This window comes from Tursiops truncatus, chromosome 3, assembly GCF_011762595.2.
Source record: "Tursiops truncatus isolate mTurTru1 chromosome 3, mTurTru1.mat.Y, whole genome shotgun sequence".
Lineage (NCBI taxonomy): Eukaryota > Metazoa > Chordata > Mammalia > Artiodactyla > Delphinidae > Tursiops > Tursiops truncatus.
Window position 1 is genome coordinate 28,386,963 of NC_047036.1, and position 16,780 is coordinate 28,403,742.

General features: G+C 39.5%; 1 protein-coding gene across 8 annotated transcripts in view; it reads left to right on the top strand.

Annotated features, from left to right (window-relative positions):
• RAI14 (retinoic acid induced 14) overlaps positions 1 to 16,780 on the top strand; it is a 147,046-nt gene that overhangs the window by 117,954 nt on the left and 12,312 nt on the right. For 6 of the 8 annotated variants that reach the window (XM_019930170.3, XM_019930171.3, XM_033852785.2 and 3 more), the window contains 8 exons: positions 4,490 to 4,554; positions 8,217 to 8,274; positions 8,999 to 9,069; positions 10,618 to 10,724; positions 11,674 to 11,852; positions 12,109 to 12,137; positions 13,358 to 13,444; positions 14,366 to 14,452. In XM_019930170.3, the coding sequence (XP_019785729.1) occupies positions 4,490 to 4,554; positions 8,217 to 8,274; positions 8,999 to 9,069; positions 10,618 to 10,724; positions 11,674 to 11,852; positions 12,109 to 12,137; positions 13,358 to 13,444; positions 14,366 to 14,452 (683 nt within the window). The remainder of the gene's footprint in view (positions 1 to 4,489; positions 4,555 to 8,216; positions 8,275 to 8,998; positions 9,070 to 10,617; positions 10,725 to 11,673; positions 11,853 to 12,108; positions 12,138 to 13,357; positions 13,445 to 14,365; positions 14,453 to 16,780) is intronic. The other 2 variants (XM_033852783.2, XM_033852784.2) reach the window with 1 other exon arrangement.

Below are 16,780 nucleotides of genomic sequence, written 5' to 3' on the forward strand. Positions count from 1 at the left end.
TGTTGCCTTGGTCCTAATGACCCAGGATGGCTCCCCCTGAGTCTGCATCACAGTCACAGTGGGCAGAAGGGCAAGCCCAGCCCACAGAGTGATCTGTGGCCACACCTGGCTTTAACGGAAGCTGGGAATTCTGGGCAGCAAATTATCCAATTAAAAATATAGAAGGTTTTGCTGTAGAAGGAGATGGAAACAGATTGAAGGATGATGTGCAGTTTCTGTCACGCTCCCATATCTAACGTTTTCCCTGATTCCTTTGCACACAAAACTTCTTTTCTCATAGAAGAAGAGAGGCTTAGGGAAGTGAGAACTGAAGTATGGAAATACCCTAATGCACAGAGGTCTCAGGAGGGGGGCACTTGAGAACGCTTACTCTTTCCTAGGGTTTCAGGTGCTGGTTTAGCTTTTGTTTGGATTTCTGGGTGGCCCTCCATTCCATTATGCCCCTAATCCCACTCACATATGACACCATGTGAAGACACAGACGGTAATATTCATCTTAAAATTCAGGCACTTGAGAGAATGGTCATGTAAAATGTTAATTGCAAATTATAGCCCACTAAGTGTATTTCGTATTTTCATTTGGATTAAAGGCAAACCAAAGAACGATTGTATGATTTATAGTCCTTTATTTGCTGTTCACGCATGTGTATGGGATGTCAGGAGGGCCAACCGTATAACCTGGCCATGAAAATATTTCAGGTGATACACCCACACACAAAAAAATCTTTTGATTCTGTATAAAACAGTATGCAAATCTACTTTGTGGAGATTAAGGGATAATTCAAAACTAATTAATAGTAAGAATGGTTATTAGAAATCTCCTCTATATATGTATGTGTGTTTGTGTAAAACTGAATCACTTTGCTGTACACCAGAAACTAACACAACATTGCAAATCAACTATACTTCAATAAAAAAAGACAGATTTTTTAAAAATTATTTTTTATTGAAATATAGTTGATTTACAGTGTTGTGGGGTTTTCTTTTGTTAACTTTTATATTGGGGTATAGTTGATTAACCATGTTGTGTTAGTTTCAGGTGTACAGCAAAGTGATTCAGTTATACTATACATGTATCTATTATTTTTAATAAATAAAATTTAAAAAAGGAAATACATCTTTTATACCCTGATCTCGCCCCTGGAACTATAACTAGGTGAATAGACTTATGCTTCAATGATTAAAAACTTGATGTAAAGATAAGCATTTCTGAGGACAGAGTTGTTTAAATATATTTGAAGTTGTAAATAAGAAACAAATTAATTTACACTTTTATTGTTTATATTCAGCATTCTGAAACTCTGGTTCTTAAATAGATATTTTAAACCTTACCTAGTCGAGTATCATTTAATTCTCTTTCTTTTTCTAAATGTCTCCATGTTATAATCTGGAACTATAATTTCTCAAACTTCAGCCTTTTGGTGCTTGTTCGTCATGTCTTTGTGTCTTATGACTTCATCGGTTTAAAAATTTGTCACCTGCACTTGAAGACTGTGTTCTCAGTGCCATCAGTAGTAGTTCCTCCACTCTATGAGTGAGTTCTTCTCTGTTTCAGCAGCGCTCTTAAATCACTGAATAAATGGTTGTTTTCTGAGGTGGGTTGGAGGATGGTGTTCATGGCTACAATGGCTAGGTCATCCTTCTTAGACTCTTTCAATAACAGGATTCTTAAACCACCTGGAATAGCCCACGACTCTTGACTTATAAATAGCCCTGGTCTGTTCGCTTATAGAGTTCTGCTGAGATGCACTTGAATTAGGGTTGCCCTGTTATTTTCCTATAGGGAAGTTGCTTCCTGATATTCCAGACAGATCCACAGCTGAGTGGGGGCCAGACTTATGCACTGGCTCGTTTCAGTGAGGTTCTGTCACTAATATAATATACTCTCCAGAAAATTTTGCATTTGGAAAGAGAATTTTGTTTTAATGGTAGCAGTGAGAGACATCTCACTCCAGTGTAATGTCCAGGGAATGATGCATCATTTGAATTTTGAGACTTTTAAGTGAAAAATGCTTTTGTGCTCCTGGTTAGGAAAACACATCACAGGGCCAAGGAATAAGAAAATTTTGTTTCTCTAGAAACACAGCGTTTACTTCCAGGTATGACTAGAACACTTGGAGTGAAAAATAAAAGCCTGTTATTTATTTTATGCTGAATTGTTTCAATCTCCCTCCCCTCTTGTCTTTGGAGAACTGTGCCTTTTTCCAGTGGGTGCTATTTATGTAGAAGAGCTTTTGTCCACAGGGTAGACAAAAGTTAAGGCATTGCATACACGACATAAACAGTCTTCTACTTACAATCAGGATGGGTTCCAGAAGTTCATCTGTAAGGCATTTGTTTAAAACACAGAATGTGCTTGTCTTTAGAAACACTGGTATAAATGATGGTTGAGGGCCAGGCTAACCCACCAAAACCTATTTAACGCATAGTGTAACTGAACTCACTATTGTGTGTTATACATCCTGAAAGGACGGGGTCTCCTGTGGTAAAAGGAGGAAGGGGAAGAGAAGATCTTTTGTCTTCCTGCTTCCAAGGGTCTCAGTCCCTCATCTCCTGACCTTCCTCACCCTCATCCACTTGGTAGGAGGTCAAAGGATTCCTTGCGTCAGTGTTCTACCCCCATCAGTTAACTCCCCTCACACATACCCAGAAAATCTCTGTGCAGCTGCTCAGAAAAGAAGGAATCTGATCTTTTGACCTCACACATGCTTTTGTGCCGCTCACTGTGGTCCTAAAACGCTCTAATTTTAAATATGGTATTTCCTAGCCATATGATAACCTAATAATTAGTGGATTTCTGGTCAGAGTTATTATAAAGACTAATTCAGAAAGGAGAAATGGTATTTGGAGACTGGACCACCATATAAAAGAGGGGTCCTGGACCACCATATAAAAGAGGGGTCCTGGACCACCATATAAAAGAGGGGTCCTCTAAGCCAGGGGTTCTCAACCGGGGGTGATTCCCACCCATCCAGGCGATATTTGGCGATGTCTGGGGACATTTCTGATTGTCCCAACTGGACGTCCAGTGGGTAGAGGCCAGAGATGCTACTCACCATCCTATAGTACATAGGACCACCTTCCACAGCTTCAAATGTCAAGAGCAGTAAGGCTGAGAAACATGCTTTAAGCCTATTCCGAAGTGTGGGTTGCTTACAGGTGTTACATTGGGGGTATCTTGGTCAAACAGTTTACAGACGCAGGACTTAGGAGTTTCCTAGGTATATTGGGTTGGCTGGCAGTGGTAACTTTGGTTCCCTCCCTCCAAATACCACTCTGCAGACATCTGTAGTGGACATACCCTCTAATTCAAATGAGCAAATGTGTATCGAGAGCCTATTATGTGCCAGCAGTGCTGCAGGCTCTTGGGATACAGAGTTTATATTCTAGTGGGGAAAGAAGAGCAGTTAAACGTAAGAGAGTGCGTGTGTGTGTGTGTGTGTGTGTGTGTGTGTGTGTGTGTGTGTGTAGGGAGAGAAAGGAGTGGGGTGGAAAGGGAGAGTTGAGGGTGCTGGGTGCTATGAAGGATAAAAGAATGAAGGAGGAAGTAGGGATAAAAGAGGTGGGGGAGGAACTGGAATTTTAAGTGGTGAGGTCAGGAAAGACCAGAGATGCTGGTCTGTGACCAGAGATGAGGTCAGAAGACTGTGTTTTGGTGGCATCCGAGGGAGGTAAGAGGGCAAGCTGGGTGGTCATCTTAGAGGAGGAGGGTCCAGGCCAAGCAAAGAGTAATTTGCCAGGGCCCTTGGGTGGGAGCCTGCTGGTCTAGTAGGGCTGCCTCTAAGCCCCTCTTCCATAGAAACTCTGAGGCCCATTCGGTGGTAGCGGGGAGGGGCCTGGGTATAGCATTAAAATTTCCTAAAGTAATCTGGCCACAGAAAGGTCAGAGAGTCTCATGTTGTAATGTTCTGTGAAGGGAGCGTGAAAAGATGCTACTTTGCTAGCGTGTTGTTTTTATATAACCCTTTTCCTTCTTCCGTGTAAGAACGTGGGACATCTGAACTCCAGGTAATTTCCACACAGAGCTGGAGCACATTTGGGGGAGGGAGAAACGAGAGGTGGAAGTGGGGTTTCATCCGGTGTTCGGTGTGCTCCCTGCTGGCTCGCTGGCTGCCTTTGCTGGGTTCCTGGGCCAGTGGCAGTCGTGGCCTGGTGTGACTGTTATGGACGTGGGGCGTCTGGCACCCGTGCTGACAGCTGAAAGCAGAACTTCCAAGGTGCATACCAGGAGTCCACCGCCAGCTTCTAGCCCAGAGCTCGATTGTACCCCAAGAGGACAGCAGCTGGCATGGCCTGTGAATGTTATCCAGGGGACAGGATGCTCTGTGTTCTCCCCACTTTTGTCACACTGAACTTTGCAGAGAAGAAGTTGAGGCCTCATTCTCAAGAGTAACAATTCCCTCTTTGTTGGAGAACAATTTATTTCCTCATAGTTGTCTTCATTACAGAGATGAGAGATTTAAAAAACAATTTTTTTAATTCCATTTAGGACACAGTGCTTTGCACCTTGCAGCTAAGAACAGCCACCATGAATGCATCAAGAAGCTCCTTCAGGTAAAGTGGGACAACAGAAAATTATAAACGTGTCGTTTTTAAAATTTGAAAGTAACCTTGTGGGTGAAAGAACAAACACGTACACACGTACTCCTTCAAATATTATCCCAGAACCTGGGTTTCCTAAGAAGCTTCAGTATAGCCAAGGAGAAGATTATTTCCATAGCAGTTGCGCTGGTAGAGAAGAGGATCCTAATCAAAATTTGGAGTGTCTTCCTGGGATCCAGCCCTTTTCTCTGCTTTATTCAGCTCTTTTTTCCTTATTGGAAGAACTTGTACCCTTTACATAGTCAGCTTGAAAAACTTTTTCATGCTGTTGGAGATCCTTATAATACAGGATCTCCAGTATCCTAGTATTTATTCTCTCTCGATCATTAGTAGAATGCAGCTTTTCTTGATAAGCGAAATTTCAACCAGTTTCCTTGTATGTAACTTGATGAGCCTTTAGTTCTTAGTCTTTGTTCAAGTTCTTGGTTTTATTCTTCTTTATAATTTTAGGTCAACCCCCTGGTTTGATAACCTTGCCAGGAAGTTTATAATGATTGCTTAGGGTGACTTCCGTATTTCTTTAAAGATGAATATTTCGCGAAATCCCAACAGCAGTTTGTACAGTAACTTCCAGCTGATGCCAGTCAAAATGCAAGCTGGCTGTTTTCAGGAACAGCACAGAGCAATAAAGTATGTGTTTGGAGTAATGTCTGTTCTCTTGAGCTGTTGTCTTGGCCTTCCTGAGCATCATTTGGGACCCAGCATCTTGCTTTAATTTGGCTTTGCAATTCTAATGCAGCAACATGGGCACATTCTTCAACTTGTCCTGGTCTGTTGATCACATAGCTTCTTGTCTTGCATTACCTGATGCAAGCTACCACCAATACCAGCAATGCTTAACCTTAACAGGTCTTTGAAGTGAAATTCAAGAAACGTAGATCAACACCTGTGATGATGATGATGATGATTTTTATTCTGAGGCTCCTCTCTAAAGACAGTTACAATAGAACTTTTCTTCCCTGCCTCCACACCCATGGCCTTAACCTTAAATTTTTGTTTAACTTATTTGTATTTTAAATTTCCATTCCCGTCCTGGCTTGGCTATCCAGACTTTGCATCTGGCTCTGATTTGAAGGAAGAATGAACTTGACAAGCTGGAAATCCTCATGGGCAAGGACCAGATATTCTAGCCTCTAATGTAATTTTATATCTGGTTATGCAAATGGATTGGTTTTTCCCTGGAATCTTTGAAGCCTTTAAACAGTTCCTTGTGCTGTTCTAAAATTAGGCCAAAACATGGTAAGCTGTAACATGATCTCTATTCTTCTTACCACTGAAGGGCAGACAAACATTTCCACCATTGCCTGCTCTCTGCAAACTGTCTGAATTCTGTTCCTCTTTCTGGATAGTTGTTAAAACTGGAGGCTTTGACGGCCTCCTAATGGGCTGCTTACCTTGGGTCCTGCACTCCTCTGGTAACTGCTTCACCCTCGTCTGGGCGACCCACGCCCTCCGTGATGGGGCCACTGCCATCTCGGGCCGCCCCTCACCCTGCGCCCTCTCTCTCCGGCCTTTTGCTCTTACTATCTGTCTGCTGGAGAGACTTCCCTTCTCCAGTGGCTACCATTTCAAAGTTCCACCTCCTTAAGGCAATGGGCACAAAGAGAGCCTTGTGAGAGTCTTCAGATGAACTCTCCCCCACTCTCTCTTGTAGCAAGTGGTCCCTGGGCACCATGCGCTCTGTCAAGCAGCGAGTATTTACTCACAGAGCAGCCCCTATCCTGCTGGAGCTTGGCTTCTGGTAAATGAAGACAGAAATACACATGACCGATTGCACATCACTGAGAAGAAATCTAACAGAGTATTGTCAGAGGGGAGTGAGGAGGGATGTTCAAGAAGGCCCCCGGGGAGGAGGTGATATTTAAGCTGAGAACTCAGCTGTGCGAAGAGCATTCCAAGCAGAGAGAACAGCAAGTACAAAAGGCCTGAGGTAGGAAAGTCACTAACTAGCCAGGGAGGAAAGAAAGCCAGTGGGTGGGCTGGGGGCAAAGCCAATGAGGAGCAGAAAGAAGGGCCCAGGGGGCTTCCCTGGCGGTCCAGTGGTTGAGACTCTGCGCTTCCACTGCAGGGGGCGTGGGTAATCTCTGGTCATGCCGTGTAGGGAGGCCACCAAAAAAAAAAAAAAAAAAGAAGGGCCCAGGCTACCTTGTGTGTCATGATGGGCAGACAGTGATTCCTCAGAGTACAGTGTGGAACTGTGGAGGACTTTGCAGTAAAGAGCAACACTGACGGTTTAGAAGTTCACTCTATTTGTATAGAGAATTGACTAAAGAGCTGAGGACGGCCAGGTGGCCATCAAGGCTGTCCAGGTGAGCAGGTGTTGGCTCAGACCAGGTGGTGACAATGGAGGAAGGGAGGAGAGTAGATCGGGGTGTGTTTTGGGGACAGAATTGACAGGACGTGGCAGGAGGAAGAGGAGAAGAAATCAAGGATGACTCGGTGGTTTCTGGCTCAGTGACTAGACTGATGATAGCACTGTTGACAGAGGCAGGGACTGCTCGGGCTGCGTGGCGGGGAGGGGAAGCCAGAAGTGTTGGCTGTGCTGCGTTTGAGACATCAGGCGGAAATGTGAAATAGGCTGTGGGTTGTCAAGCCGGGGGCTCAGAGATGCCATCTGCTGTGTACAGATATGGACACTGGCTGTAGCCCAGCCTGTCTGGCTTTGAATCCTGGCTCTGCCACTTACTGTGACCCGAGCAAATTACTAACTTCTTTGTACCTCAGTTTCCTCATCTGTAAATGGGGGTAATAACAGTATCTAACTAGGATTGTCAAGAGCCTTAAAACAATTCTTTGAACAGTACCTGGCACATACTAATAGCCAATGCTTACACAGTACTGTTGTCACTGTTAAGATATACACTAGGGAGGCATTAGCTTCTAATGGGATTTCGAGCTATGGGTGTGGTTGAGATTACTGAGGGAGAGAGCTTAGAGAAAGAACACTTAGGAGCCCCACAGTTTTATGTTTGGCTAAAGGGGCAGGCGTGGCCAGAGCAGTGGGGGGAAAACCAAGATCGGATGGGCCAGGCAGGGCTCTAGGGGCTAAAGGAGAGAGTGTTTGGAGAAGAGGGAGTGGATTGCCGGGGAGAGGTTGGTAAGAGGAGGGCAAGCATGTTTGCCATCGTTGGAAACACGAAGGTGGCTGGCCACTTGGATCAGGGCCATCCCTGAGGAGTCTTGAGGGCAGACACCCAACTGCAGTGAGTCCAGGAATAAATGGGAGACGAGGAAACATGGCTTGTGTGGGACAGTTCTTAACAGGAAGTTGGTTTTGTGATGGCGGATAGAGAATTAGGGCAGGAAATGGGGGGAAAGGTGGGATCAAGATGAGAAATCCTAGAGCATGTTTGTTAGCTGGTGGGGATGATCTGTTGGCAACAGAGTTGATGGAAGAGAGAGGGGACGGTCAAAGCAGCCAAGAGGTGACAGTTCACCTGTGTCATGATTACTTGGAGATGAGTCTCCCTCCCCATGAGACCCTGGGCCCCTGGAGCACAACAGTTGGGACTTATTCATGTTTATTATACTTTTCTTAGGAAGTTGCATCCTACCTTGCAGGAAAAGGATGAACTGAATTTTATTCTACGTGTTTATTGATTTTTGTCTTACAGTCTAAATGCCCAGCCGAAAGTATCGACAGCTCTGGGAAAACAGCTTTACATTATGCAGGTAATTTTCATTCTCTTATTTGTCTTCTTCTGCCATGAGAAACAGTAAGTGTTCGGTTTCCTTATTTAAGCCATTAACCTTGCCATTGTTATTCCTGATGCCGTCTTCTGTCGTCATTCGTAGACATCATTCCCATTTTCCTCAGTTTGCAAATTGTGTAGGGTTTTACGGAGGAATACAGCTAGAATTCGTCAGTCGCCTGCCAAACAACTAGTAAAAATTGTCCTGGTTATTATATTTTAACTAACGTTAGCTTCTTGTTTAAGAGATATTCATGAGCATTTGTAGATTTCAGGTAATGTGTGGTACAGATTTTTTTTTACTTGGGGATCAAAAGGAACATCAATCAGTTTTATTTATCAACATTTGGTTTTACTATCTGTCACACAGTTTCAAGTGACGAAACATTGGTACTGAAGTCCAGGATGATGAGATTTGCAAATTTCTTTTAGTGCTAGTTGAGGAAAAGCTAAGTCCCACGAAAAGCTAAACCAAAGGTTTGCCTAAAGGCAACAACTGGCAAGCACTGCCTTTAGGTCTGGATGACACCGAAATTAAACAGTAATTTAAAACACCACTTAACCATTCTGACATCGTTTCTCTTCAATGCAACGTATGCAAACTGGGTGGAAGGTGAACTTTTCCTTCATAGAAGTGTTTGATGCCCCTGGCTGTGAGAGTAGCTTTGTGATTGGCTGTGGTTTCTGTGTCTTCTTTCTCTCAGCGGCACAGGGCTGCCTTCAAGCTGTGCAGGTTCTTTGCGAGCACAAAAGCCCCATAAACCTCAAGGATTTGGTAAGTACCAGGTGACCACTAGACGTGCAGATGGACACTGGTGTCTAGAGCACCATGGGCTACTTCTGGGAGTCACGAAGACCTTAGAGACCCAAGCATTTGGTAAAAGTCTATTGCTTTCCGACCTAGATCCTCTTGTGCAAAACAGATTGAAGTATTATCCCCGTTGGTCCTTAAACCGTTAATAAAACGTTTTGCAGCATGCACTTCCTCTGTTTGCTTCTAAGGATAGACACGTGGCTTACCAGCAACCTAAATACGAATAAGGCTTAATTTCTTGATTTTTATAAATAAAAAATAAGTCTAAATAGAAGTTCTATTATTTTCTTTTTGCACCCCATATATTACCTTTGGTACCAGGGTTTTCCGATTTTAAAGACCACTTGTAGCCGATTTTGACCTTGCTGGGCTATTTTGAGAATAAACTGACCTGCCTACGGCTCCTGATGATAGGGTTAAATTTCCTGCTGTAGCATGGGACTTGGCATGTGTAAGTTATACCTGATGGGGACATTGCGAAGTGAGCATTGAGAATCTGTAAATAAATTCACGCTCCCTGAATCTCGGTACTTTATAACCAGAAAGTATTATAACTTCACAGAGATAATTTTCTAGAAATTCTGAAGTTCGACTTTGAGTGGATACTTAATCCTTAAGCAGCAATTGTATTTTTAAATATCCCCACGTTAAAATAATTGGATATATTGTAACTTTTTTTTTCCTTTTCCTATTTGAATACGTCCACCTTAAAATTACTGTCGACCCCATTTGTGGGGTATGTTCAAGGCAAGAGCAGAATAAAAGCCTCTCTTTATGGTTTACATAATTTGAGTCAGACCCCACTTCAAATTAAGATTCTGGAAATTGTCACCTATAAATTCTAGTATTTTTTTTTCATTCGTTTCTTACTGTAATGTTGAGATTCTTAATCCATTTTACATAGTTTGTATGAATTGGGATCTAATTCTTTTTTCTAAAGGAACTGCCAATTGTTATATTAAACAAATCATTCTTTCCATCAGTCCCTTTATCTAGTCATGTGTCAGTAATGAACAAATGAACTCTTAACATATGTTTCGATACCTAGTAAGATTATGAAAGGGTATGCTTTCTGAGAAGACTGGTGGCATGGCAGGATACTAGGATATGTGTAGTTCACTAGAAGAAACTGCTTAGAGCAGTGGGACCTACAAATGCCATATGGAAACAACCCTTCATTTCTCCAGAACCATGGAGAACCATTTCTCAATAAACATGGTATACTTGCCTCGAGCCTTTACATACTTGGCGTTCCACTCTCTCTCACATCATAGTTGCAACAAGCAGCCCGAGAGACCGACTCCTGAGGAAAAGCCCACAGTCAGTGGGATTCCATAACAAGGGTAGTGTTAGGGTGTGACGTTGGCCTATTAGGGGGCAGACTACTTTGGTGGGTCAAATGTAAGACCAGCAGGACAAGTCAGGAATAAATGTAGAAGGAATAAGGACCTTTGCAGTTCCGGCATTTGTCATCTAAGTTATAAATCTTAATCTGAATTTGTCTCCTAGGATGGGAATATACCACTGCTTCTTGCAGTACAAAATGGCCACAGTGAGGTCTGTCGCTTTCTCCTGGATCATGGAGCAGATGTAAATTCCAGAGACAAAAATGGAAGGTACCACAGAATTAGAGAGCATGTTATTTCAGTGATATCCACATTCTGAGAAGCTTTCAAAATATCAGAGATGTGTTTTGGATCGTTTGTTTTAAAGCAGTTTTAATTTCTTTCTTTTACTGATTTCTGCCTTTTTGGATAATTAAGAATCTGTTTTGGGCTTCCCTGGTGGCGCAGTGGTTGAGAATCTGCCTGCTAATGCAGGGGACAGGGGTTCAAGCCCTGGTCTGGGAGGATCCCACATGCCACAGAGCAACTAGGCCCGTGAGCCACAACTGCTGAGCCTGCGCGTCTGGAGCCTGTGCTCCGCAACAACAGAGGCCGCGATAGTGAGAGGCCCGTGCACCGCGATGAAGAGTGGCCCCCGCTTGCCACAACTAGAGAAAGCTCTCGCACAAAAACAAAGACCCAACACAGCAAAAATAAATAAATAAATTAATAAACTAAAAAAAAAAAAGAAGAATCTGTTTTGACTTAAAAAATATTTTCCCCAGACCTCTGGGAGCATCATTGCTGACTGTGTCTGTGATGAGATTATTAAATGCTAAAATGAATAGGCCGTTTCCTTTGCCTTTTCATGCAAAATAAAAGTAAACATATTGGTTGTTTTTTAAAAACAGTCTTAATAATGTTATAGGTTGTTTAAAAAACTTGATTTGTAAAAAAGGCAAGATTTGTGCCAATCGTATTAAATTCCATCATATTTAGAAGATTATGTCTATGTTATTTGACCTAATATTTAATGTTCTGATTTAATCTGAAGTTTTATAAAACAGCAACCCAATTTTATTTTGATAGCATTCCACTTTGAATTTCCTAGAAAATTAAGTGTAGTACAGGTTTAACTGCACTTAGTCTTCTTTCCTCTGTTTTTAAGACAAATGAAATGATTTCCTAGCAACAAGTTTTCACATTTTGTGTACTAATTTTTTGTCTCCTCATTCTTTAGAACTGCTCTCATGCTGGCTTGTGAGATTGGCAGCTCTAACATTGTGGAAGCCTTAATTAAAAAGGGGGCAGACCTAAACCTTGTAGATTCTCTTGGACACAATGCCTTACATTATTCCAAACTCTCAGAAAATGCAGGAATTCAAAGCCTTCTATTATCAAAAATCTCTCAGGATGCTGGTATGTGAAAGAAAATAGCCAGTGTTGTTTTAAATTTATCCACTCCATTTTCCCCAAAGGTTAAAGGAATTTGTGCAATATATTTTATGATTCTTTTAAATATATTTCTGGAGAAAAATAGTGTTGAATATTGTGTATGTTGTGTGTATGGGTGTGTGTGTGTGTGGGTGTGTGTTTATATACCCTGCCACCCAAAGTGCATATGAGTGATTATGGTTCTTATAGGTTTTTTTTTTCCCTCACTTTTCTTCTATAGATTTAAAGACACCAACAAAACCAAAGCAGGTATTTATCTTTGGGGATGGAGATTCTTTTTCATCATTGCCTGTGGGAGTTTGAACATGTTCTAATTAAACCACTCTGTGGTCCATTAGGAAAGTGATAAAGACTATGCTGAAACTACTTAAGGAGTAAAATGTCTTTGGAATAAATGATTCATTGTAAGGTGGTAAATATTTTCTTAATGATTTACCCTATTTCCAAAGCATGTAACTTTAAACTTGCTACTTATATATTCATCTTTTTCTGAAATATACTAATATTTCCTACTGGTGTGAAAAGGTTTGATGTGATTTTAACTCTGAGAACAACGGTATTTTAACTACTTGTAATATCACAGGAATTATAGAACTCTGTCCATAGCCATGTTAGTTAATGAAAGTAAGAGATTTAGCATTTTCTTTTATTTTAATTAGAGCTTTTCTAAAATGTCATTCATTTTACACAGATAGAAATTGAGAAGTTTACCCTGTTACTTTGGAGTTTTTCCTAAAAGCATAGTCACCTCTGTTTATTAATGAGATATATATTTGGCTGTTTTATTTATTTATACATCAAGGTTCTTGAAAAAATTATCATAATCAGCAAATACTTGATAGTGAATTTATTTTGTACCAATTGTGTTATATTTATCCATAACCTTCAGAGCTGAGGTTCTCCCTTTTTTCCCATATTTATGGTCATTCCTTGGTATCTGCAGGGAATAACAAAACCTGCAGAAGCTCAATTCCCTTATATAAAATCGTGTGATACAGTTGGCTCTCTGTATCTGGAATTCTGGGATATGCAGGTGGTTGAATCTGGATGTGAAAACTGTGGATATGGAGGGTCAACTGTATACTCTTTAAGAAAAGGACTGGAAGTAATGAAAAGGTCGGGGAAATACCACTGCTTTGCATTAAGATGGAAGCTAGACTATGAATGTATTCTGGGTTCTAAGTTGTGGTAAACAACCCCTTATTCTCTACTTTCCCAGTTCTCCATACCAACTTAATCTGGTTTTGTCTTGTGTTTTTTATTTTCTTGCTTTAAAGCATGGGCTGCTAGAAGAAAACTTGGAGCATGCATATTACTTATTTTTATGTTGGTAGCAGATTTCAGATCTGGATAAAGTAAGAAATGCATGAACTGTTGAGGTTTTTCTCATTTGTTTGATGAAGCTATTTACTCAGACTTTACTAACCTAACTAACCCACCTCCATTCTTTGGACTGTGACAACTTTCAGCATGATCAAGTCTCTAAAATAAGCTCAGAGAGAAGTGGAACTCCAAAAAAACGCAAAGCTCCACCACCTCCTATCAGTCCTACCCAGGTAAAAGTAAAAGAAAACCAACAATGAACAAACATATAACAACAAAGCCATAATTTTGTCATTTTGTGTTTAGGCCAAAAAGAACTGTTTTAAAATTGACCCTTAAATGCTTATTTGAAATTTTCTGTAGTGGTTTTAAATTACAAGTAGTGGTATGAAGAATTTTGATTATTAGTATGGAAATAATGTTGATTCTTATTTCAAAACTGAAGAATTGAACCATATCTTTTTTAAAAACCTCAAAATTCTTAAAATCCATGACAGGAACTTTTTCCTCGAGATAATGAGCTCAGTGTACTTTCAGAGCTCGTATTAACAGCTCTAGTAAAGTGGGGGAGAATGTGTAGCTGGTGAGGCGCTAGTTGAAAATGAATTTTAGTTGGTTTATTAAACGTTGTTACAATACATTTGCCTTTCCTGTTACACTTAAGGTTGACTAATATTAAAAAACAGCTTTCATTTCTGAGCTTATGGTGATTACTGAATAGAGGAGGAAGCTTGAATATCTATGAAATGGTAAATAAAAACAGGCCAGGGTTTGTTATTAAAAGAATCATAGGCCATAAAAAGAATAATCCATATCAAATATTTGAGCAGAATATCTCATCCAGTAAGTAATGTTAAATACATTAGCATATTCATTAACAATATTCTCAATCTGCAATAGAAGTTTTATAAATTTTTAACGTTAATTCTAGTGAATATAGGAGTGAAGTTCCGTAGTTAATTCTACTGGGCAAACTTTCAAAAAGTATTTGAGGTAGCTGGATTACACTGAAAATATGTTACCCTTGAATTAATTGAAACTAAGGATAATTATTGTTAGATTTATTTGCATTGGTTAAATAGGCTAATTCTTTGGCACTGTAGAAGACTTTGAAAAAGGACTCTTTATTGATGGTTTTCACTTTGTTTCTTTAGTTGAGTGATGTGTCTTCCCCAAGATCAATAACTTCAACACCACTTTCAGGAAAGGAATCAGTATTTTTTGCTGAACCACCCTTCAAGGTATTTCCTTTCTGTGTCCAACTTATTATTGAATTTTAAGGTACATAATAGATTTAATTTAAGTTACACAACACTGGGCGAAACAGAATATATTTCTCAGTCATTGGTTCAAACCTTTTCATCATAAAGCACCCTTTGATTATTTTTCCTAGCATGGGCTCCATACAAAAAGAGTAGCATGCATCAATTATATTTGTTAGCTAATATTTAATTTTCTTCATTTAAAAAGGACAAAGATAAGACTTTAAGATCACCAGTCATCTTACCAAATTGAGTTGCTGTAATACTAATCAAAAAGAAAGAAATGGTTATTCTCTGATATCTTACGAAGAAGTAATTATATATTATTATTTTTAATTTATTTTTTTAATTGTATATTTTTAATTAAACTTTTTACTGACTATAAAAGTAATATGTATTTATTTTAGAATTTTAGAAAATCCATTAGGTCTTATTCTACCTGATTCTCTAGACTTGTGGTTGGAAAGTATTTTAAGGAACGGGAGGGTATTTCAATTTAATATCTGCTTACCTAACAATCACTAGGAAATTGTACTTGGAAAGAAAGTAAAATCTATAATTGTTAAAATGAAATTTCAATGGCATAATTGTTTATTCTTTTCTCCCTTCTAAGAATTACTAAAAATGAATTTTCTTTTAACTTGGATGCACATTGATGTGGAAAAGATTCTGTCAACCCATCACTTCCCTTGCTTTAACTAGATTTTATTAAAATACAAGGCAAGGAAAGCAAGTTATGCTCTTATAATTACCACCCTAGTATCTTCTAATATGATTGTGGCTCAAAGGAGGCAATGCGTTCCAAAGAATAATATCACAAATTATGTTTTTCAGAAATAGAGTGTAAAAAGACTTTTATTTCTTTAAAAAAAATCACAAAGAGATAAAAAGGACACAATTTAGAATAGCTAAAGTTTAAAAAGATTAAAAATACAAATTGTTGGTGATGACGTGGAAGAGTTAGAACTCTCATACTCTGTTGGTTGGATGTCAAATGGTACAACTACTTTGGAAAACCATTTGACAGCTTCTTGAAAAGTTCAACATACCTAACATATGATCTAGCCATTCACTCATAGACGTTAACCCAAGAAAAATGAAAATATATGTCTCAAAAAATCATATACACAAATGTTTATAGCATCTTCATTCAAATATCCCCAAACTAGAAAAGATCCAAATGTCCTCCAACAAATGAATGGATAAAGATAATGAGATACATACATATAATGAAATATTACTCAGCCATAAAAGAGAATGAAGTGCTGGCCAAGCAGCATGATGGATGCATCTGAAAACCATCATGCTGAATGAAAGAAGCCAGGCTCAAAGAAATTCATCCCCTCTGACATTCCATTGATAGGAATTCTAGAAAATGCAAAAAGGAGAGTAGTGGTTGCCTGGGAATGGCAGGGATTGGCTGTGATGAGGAAACTTTTAGAGGTAATGGGAATATTCTGAATCTTGATTATAGTGGTGGTTCCTTGTGTGTGTATCTGTCAAAACTCCTCAGATTGTAAGCTTCCAATGGATGTAGTTTACTGTACCTTAATAGAGTTGAAAAATAAGCATTTTTTTAAGTGAAAATACAGCTTTTTTTATGATAAGCACTTGCCAAAAATGAGCCACCTCATTTTTAGCATTTGAGCCTTTAAGAAGTCTCTTTGCTGAACAGTTCTCTCTTTTATCATGGTCTGTGGCTCATCTAGATAAAACATGGCAATTTCTGGCAAGTGACTGTATTTTGTTTTGGAATGAGAATCTGGCTTTGAAGGTAAAGAATTTTTCCAGTATGTTAATGGACAGAGATATTCAGGGATACAGGTTTAGAGGAAATCTTTATGGGATTGTCAATCCACAGCCATAAGAATTTTTATTCCCTTATAAAGTTACCTTTATTTCCTGTGACAGGTGTCATTTACTATCATTTCCCTTAAAAATAATTAATAATAATATATTAATAGTTAATTTATGAAATGATAAAGCTGAAAAGTGCTTCTAATGTATTTTAATGTATTACCCAGATAAGTGAAACTTCTGTTTGACTCTGTTATGAAAGTAGTATTCACCATCTCAAGCTTTAAGCACGTAGCCCACTAAATTAGCTATTATGTAATTTTATTATAATCTTCAAAGATATTTGTAATATACTTACTGAAATTTCTGAAAAATATTTTGAGACTATACCCTCTGGAACCTCTAAGTGAAAATTGCACCTCAGGAGATAACTGTCACTTTTACTGTATTTTAAAATATCTTCTTTCCTGGAGATTATCTGTTTTTCTAGTAGGATAGCACCAACTTGTA